Source organism: Cyphomyrmex costatus, unplaced genomic scaffold, assembly GCF_001594065.2.
Source record: "Cyphomyrmex costatus isolate MS0001 unplaced genomic scaffold, Ccosl1.0 scaffold75, whole genome shotgun sequence".
Lineage (NCBI taxonomy): Eukaryota > Metazoa > Arthropoda > Insecta > Hymenoptera > Formicidae > Cyphomyrmex > Cyphomyrmex costatus.
The window spans coordinates 3,479,102-3,485,542 of NW_017280322.1; the positions used below are offsets into that span (position 1 = coordinate 3,479,102).

At 32.0% G+C, this 6,441-nt stretch overlaps 1 protein-coding gene across 1 annotated transcript in view; it reads right to left on the reverse strand.

Moving 5' to 3' along the window:
* Positions 1 to 1,151: 1,151 nt before the first annotated feature.
* ckn (CRK like proto-oncogene, adaptor protein) overlaps positions 1,152 to 6,441 on the reverse strand; it is a 16,098-nt gene continuing 10,808 nt past the window's right edge. Inside the window, exons 3-7 of the mRNA XM_018548738.1 lie at positions 5,006 to 5,329; positions 4,303 to 4,640; positions 3,789 to 4,172; positions 2,679 to 3,143; positions 1,152 to 1,660 (exon numbers count right to left, since the gene is read on the reverse strand). Coding sequence (XP_018404240.1) covers positions 1,403 to 1,660; positions 2,679 to 3,143; positions 3,789 to 4,172; positions 4,303 to 4,640; positions 5,006 to 5,329 — 1,769 coding nt within the window. The 3' untranslated portion in view covers positions 1,152 to 1,402. The remainder of the gene's footprint in view (positions 1,661 to 2,678; positions 3,144 to 3,788; positions 4,173 to 4,302; positions 4,641 to 5,005; positions 5,330 to 6,441) is intronic.

Sequence of the window (6,441 nt, forward strand, 5' to 3'; positions counted from 1 at the left end):
CAGAACATACTAGTAACATACATTTTTGGAAGATCATTTCGAGTATCTTATCTCAAAAGTGTCCTCACAGCTACTTTGATTTAATACATATGAATACTTTCCACTGCTTCACATATCTAGATGTGTCATATAATAATGTTATGTTTCTATATTAGTACAGATAATAATACAAAGTATTAATGGCATACATTAGTTATATATTTCTGTACTAAATCATATTATCTTGAAAATCTAAGTATATATACAATTAATAACATCTCTTATAGAACTCTTATTAACGAACTAGCGATGTCTTGTGACTTTCTAAAAAAATCATACAAAAGCGTATAAATTCATATCAAGATGCAGCTGTTAATTTTTTATCATTGTAACAATCTCTCTATGAATATGTCTCTAATATTCGGGGCTGCTTTATTTGGGTGATGGAACACATAACTATATTTCTTTGCATCTTGCTCTTACACAAAGTCAACTATGAATAGAAAATTTTCGATTTCTACCGTATTATTAATTTAAGGAAGGATGGAAATGGAAAAATTAATTGGAATGTACGTATATTAACGAAAACGAAATCTTATAGAGAAAAGGAGTTAGATTTGATTAATTACAAACTTGTTATAGATATAAAAAGATTTTATACAGAAAACACATGTGTTCTTTTCGAATTATCTGCAACACGATCTACAGTATAAATTATAATTATACAAATATATTTGTATTTGTTAATAATCTTTTCCCTTTCCCCTCTCCTTGCTACGTCAGTATTTCATATTTGTTTGAATACTTTGAGTTGCCCTAATTTATATAGAATAGAGCAACACGTATTATATTATCACTCATTTGTAATATTGTCCATTGTAAAAAGAAAAAGGCTAATAAAAAGGAATATGATTATAGAATTACTCCAAAAAGAAGTAGAAAAAGATTGTGTAATACTAGTATAGATGCAATACCACAACTGTGTTTGGAAGTTTGCTAACACATTCAATATGTTTCTATATAAAAAGTATTTCTGTTCCAATAAAAAATCGAAAAAAATTGAAGTAAAACATAAATTACGTGAAAATAGATGTATTTTGGATATTTATTAATTTGCATAATACGAAACAGAATAGTCTCATCGATTTCGAATAACGTAATTTGTTTTCTTTTTGGAATAAAAGATTTTATTCTTTTCGCGAAGATAAAAGATTTATATCGGCAAATATTTCCGTCTTTGTGGATCTTAGAATTCAAGATATTCGACTCTCAACATGATTCTACCAGTTTATTTTGTCATTAATTGTATTCACTTGTATCTATAATTGTGTACACGTTGCACTAATCATGTTATTTGTATCAAAGCCTGCATTCCTATGGCAACTTTAGTTAGATAGAAAAGTGCAAACGAAGGCAGTGACGATTATGAGTTCAGGCCTTGGCGTTTCTCTTCTTCGAGCATTGCATCGAGCTCATCTGTAAGATTGGCAAGCATATTTCCAATGTCGTTCAAAACATCCGCAGGTTCTCCGCCATTGGAATGATGATTGATTATATGACCACTTATACCACTGTTAGGACCGCCCACCATGTATTCTTGTGCTCGGTTGGCTCTTTGTTTTATGGTACCGGCATTCTCATTGGCAAATGGCAAAGAATCTGATTCTGTACTGGAACTTGACTGTAAATATAAAAATAAAACAATTATTTTATACACGAGTCGATAAAAAAAAATTGAACTAAGTCTATAAAAATTTAAATATTTACTTAATTTAAATCTGGTCTTTTCAAAGTACATAGTTTTACATTTATACAGATTTTATCACTTCTATTATACCTCAAGTGCTCTCTAGAAATTTTTGTTTCCAATCGTATTTTTTGCGATTCAACTTAACTATTTAAAAAATTCAAGGTGTAAAGAACTAAGTCTCAGGGTTGCGCAATTTGAGTTAGGTGAATTTTTTCCCATTAAAAGAATTGTACATCAGGAATTTATTCCTGCTTGTTATTTTACTGCAACATTTTAACGTTTGTATGAAGACGTTCATCACAAAAGTTCGTCGAAACTTCGATATGATTAAAGACATCCAACTAAAATTGCAAAAAGTGCTTAAATCGATCCAAGGCAATGATTTTCATAAAATATTCGAGATATAGCGAAAATGATGAGATTACTCTACAAACGTAGAAAAAATTACTTTAAAGAAGAAAATAGAGACTAGATTTAAATTAGATAAATAAATTTTCATAAGGCTAGTTTCTTTTTGATTAATCTATATATGTACATATATTATATAAATATTTAGTTTTGCAATAATGCAACTTGAAAAGATACCAAGTAATTTAATATATAGAAAAATAGGTGTGCATACATATAATAATGCTTTTTGATATACAATTAAATAAAAATTTCAATAAAAAATTTTTTAGACAAAATTGACATAAACTAGTTTACATAAACTAAGAAAATTTTTTAATATATGTATATATTATAGCACAAAAAATTTCCTAAATCTAAGTAATATTTTCTTAAATAATATTACGTAAAAATTTCTTTACTGTAAATAAATATTTATTAAAATTTATACTTAAATTGAATAATATATGTTATATATTATATATATATATATATATATATATATATATTATAGCACAAAAAATTAAATGGATAGGGTAAAAAATTTTTGAAATTAACGTACTTTAAAACTAGCATCTGATCCGTTGCGATGCTGCAAGGCGAGAGATGCAATTAACTCGTGTTCTTCGTTAATGTTAATACTAACGCTACCCCATGAACGTGACATGGAAGAAGACGGTCGATTTAATTGCGGTGGTGTGGAAGATGCTACTGGCGTAGGCACCGGCGTAGGCACCGGCGGTAGCGGCGATGGATGATGAAGCAAATGTTGATGATGATGAACATGGTGTTCGTCGCATGAAGCGGTTGGCACCGGCCCGCTGCAGTCTATTACGACATCACCAATCACCGAGCCACCAACAGATATTACGGAAGAACTAGTTGTATCTCTAGAGCTTTGTCGTCTTGGAGGTGATGGAGGACACCGTTTTGGAAGATGTGGACTACTTTCAAGTCCATATGTTAATTGATACTTATTATTTAAGTCTCTCGGTAAGGATTTATATTGACCTGGTGTTGCAGTAACCTGAAATTACATATATACATTACGACCAAAGCCGAAGCTGTGTCTAAAACAAACTACGTCGTAAATTGATCAGATGTTTTATACTTTGAATAATTCTTTTTCGAACATATGCAAGATTTCATTAAAGTAATTGATTGTTTTACGTTTTTTAGCTAATTACTGCAAATTGACTACAAATATATAGCTAAATCTTCAAGAATATCATAAATTATATATTGTTATTGTATATTCCATACATGTCTAATAAGCATTTTTTTTTTAATATTATTTTCTGATTAATTATTTAAGTCCTTTATCGAAAAATTAAAAAGCATTTTAGACTAATGCCCATTTCCATCGATGCAGATTAATTTTAATCTCAGTTCAATTTGCTCTTCATCTTTTCCTAATTCTACAAATTAGAAAAAGATTAACAGTAAGTTAATCTGTATTGATGGAAACAGGTATAAGAGATAAATATTTACATAAAGTTAACGCTTCCAAAATTCATTGACTTTAACATATGTTGTAAGGAAATGTGAGGAGTAAGTGAAGTATAATATACATAGAAGCTGTGTGCACCGTATATACATGCACAGATATATTATTGGCACAATGTAGCTTAGATTAAAACCATCACATCACACATAAATTTTTCTCGTTCACCTTGGCTACAGGTCGTGGTCGAACGAGACAGTGTCTTGGTCGTGGAAGAGTGCCACCACCAGCATCTACAACGGAAACATCATTCGTGGGTGTAAGATCACCATCTTCAAAACTACGTGGACGCCAATCGAGGGATTGTGGATGCGACGTTGGAGCTGGTGATGGAGGATAGCCAAGAGGCGCATCCTCTAGACTTTCCAAAGATTTTCCTCGGGAACTAGTACGGCCAACTGTATTATAGTCAGTTGGAAACGCGGCGTACATACTTTTCCAAGTAACATCAGTAGTATCGCTTCCACCTCTTTGAAAAGATCTAAGTACAGGCGAAGAACAATTTTCATCAGGCGATGGTAAATCAGGTCCACTTCGTTGAATAACAACGTCCTAAAAAGCCATAAATTATATAATAATTTATTATTGCATGATACTGTTAATAATGTATTGATCAAAATAATTAAATGTTTTCCAACTAAATTCAATCCTGAATAGAAAAAATTAAGAATTTATAATTTACCTGCGTATGTCCAGGATGTGGCGGCAGACGCGCAAGATCAAGTGGTTGTATACGCTTGCCAGCGCGAATATCTTTAACTCTTTTAATTGCTAACAATAATTTTTTCTGATGTCCTAATCGTACTATACCAATGTCTTCAAGATCCTCCCAAGTGAGAGTTGTTACATCTTCGACGGATCGCATACCCTGTTGATGAAGAGCACCAAGATACTCCTCAAGTCTGAGAAGCCTGAGCCATTCTTCAAGCGATCCAGGCACATGTTCTGGTAAACCATCTCCTATATTTAAATTATCTATTTCCGCTTTTAATCGTTTCCTATGATTAGGTTTTTTGATACCTATAATGTAATGTATAAAAAATATATATTTGTTTAAATTAGACTTGTCCAAAACTCGGCTCGTGAGCCAAAACGCTTCCACCAGCCACTTCTCCCTGCCGTCTCGATTATAATATAAAGACAGACATAAAGACATAATGATGATATAAAGATGTACAATATTTATATCAAGGTCGCGCTAGCATTTAGGAGCGATTCTTTATTGATCGTGTGCAATACAACACCTTGTCTAATTCCATCATGGGAAGCGTTTCGGCTTACGAGCCGAATTTTGGATAAGCCTGTTGTAACTAATCTATACGAGTAATACTTACGAATTAGACAAACATATTCAATACTTAATTAGACTTGCTATTATACTCTACCTATAGCCGTGAGATCCTCCGGTGTCATACGCGTTATAGTTGCAAGGTCATAACCTGCGGAAGCGAATAAAGGGAAGTATTCCTCAAATTGGAGTTCAGTTAACCAAGCATGAACAACGTCGAGATCTGTCGGTCGATCAGGATGACTCCCGAGGGAACTAATAGAGCATCTAGGAGATGAGGCAAGAGCACCGGGTCCTCTAAGTCCTAAATGATATCCAGACGCTCTTCCAGAATCCAATGACGCCGTAGAATGTCTAGAACCGGAACCTGATCCAGAACTACCAGGACTGTCTCTGCCAGGACTCTGAGTCATATCAATACCTAAGAAATATCAAAACATTCGTATTTTACAATTATATTATTTATAGTAGTTTCAAATTAATATTATAAATCTAAAGGCTTAGGACTCTAGCACGGAATGCCAGAGATCCGGGTTCGATTCCCGACCGAGGTAATATTCTTCACAATAAAAAATTAATTATTTATAGTTTTTAATAGGTTATTCATCATTAGTAAGATCGATGTAAGATGCGTAAACAGCATCAATAATCGTTAAATTGTTAGTCAATTTAACTCGTGATATTACTGCGGTAGTTTATTAGTGTTACGTTTCAAGTCTAAAAAAATTTCGGCGCGCAATCGAAGAATTACATTCGTAGTATATAAATTCGCACGCAATTATTTAAAAGCACTTATGATCCAATTTGAATGAGACTGCTGTGGCATTGTCTCATTTAATATTATAAACAGTGTGATACAAATGTTTAGATCGATGAGAATAGAATTTAAAAGATAAACAGTTTAACGTTAGTTTACGTGGTTCAATAATATAAACAAAATAAAAATAATAAAATGAGCATACAGTCATATTTTTACTGTGTGTGTGTGTGTGTGTGTGAATAGATTTAATTATAATGAAAAAAATCCGGGTATGTTAAGTTAAGTTAGCACCCCAACTATAGTACTCAGGAGTTCTGATTAGAGTTCCCACTTCCTTTTAACGAGACGAAGAGTTCCCTATAGTTAACAACAAGAGTTCCGCTCAATAAACATATTTTTTACATTTTTTAAAAATGGGGTGCTAACTTTTTATCGAATTTCGAGATGGAATAGTTCTGAGCGGCTTAATAGCTTCAATTCTAGGCGATTGCCTAGAGTTCCTGATATGTAAACAAATTTTCGAATATTAAAAAAAAATTAAAAATTTTTGAAAAATGAATTTTTAGATACAATAGTTCTGATGATAATTTCTGCTTCTTTTTAACGATACGAAGAGTTCTCCATGATTTTTAATGACATATGCGCTTAATAATCATTTTTTAATAATTTTTTAAAAATGGGGTGCTAACTTTTTAACGAAATTCAAGGTCGCATAGTTCTGATCAGTTTAACAGAACTATTTTGTGAATACCTAGAGTTCTTGATACATAAAA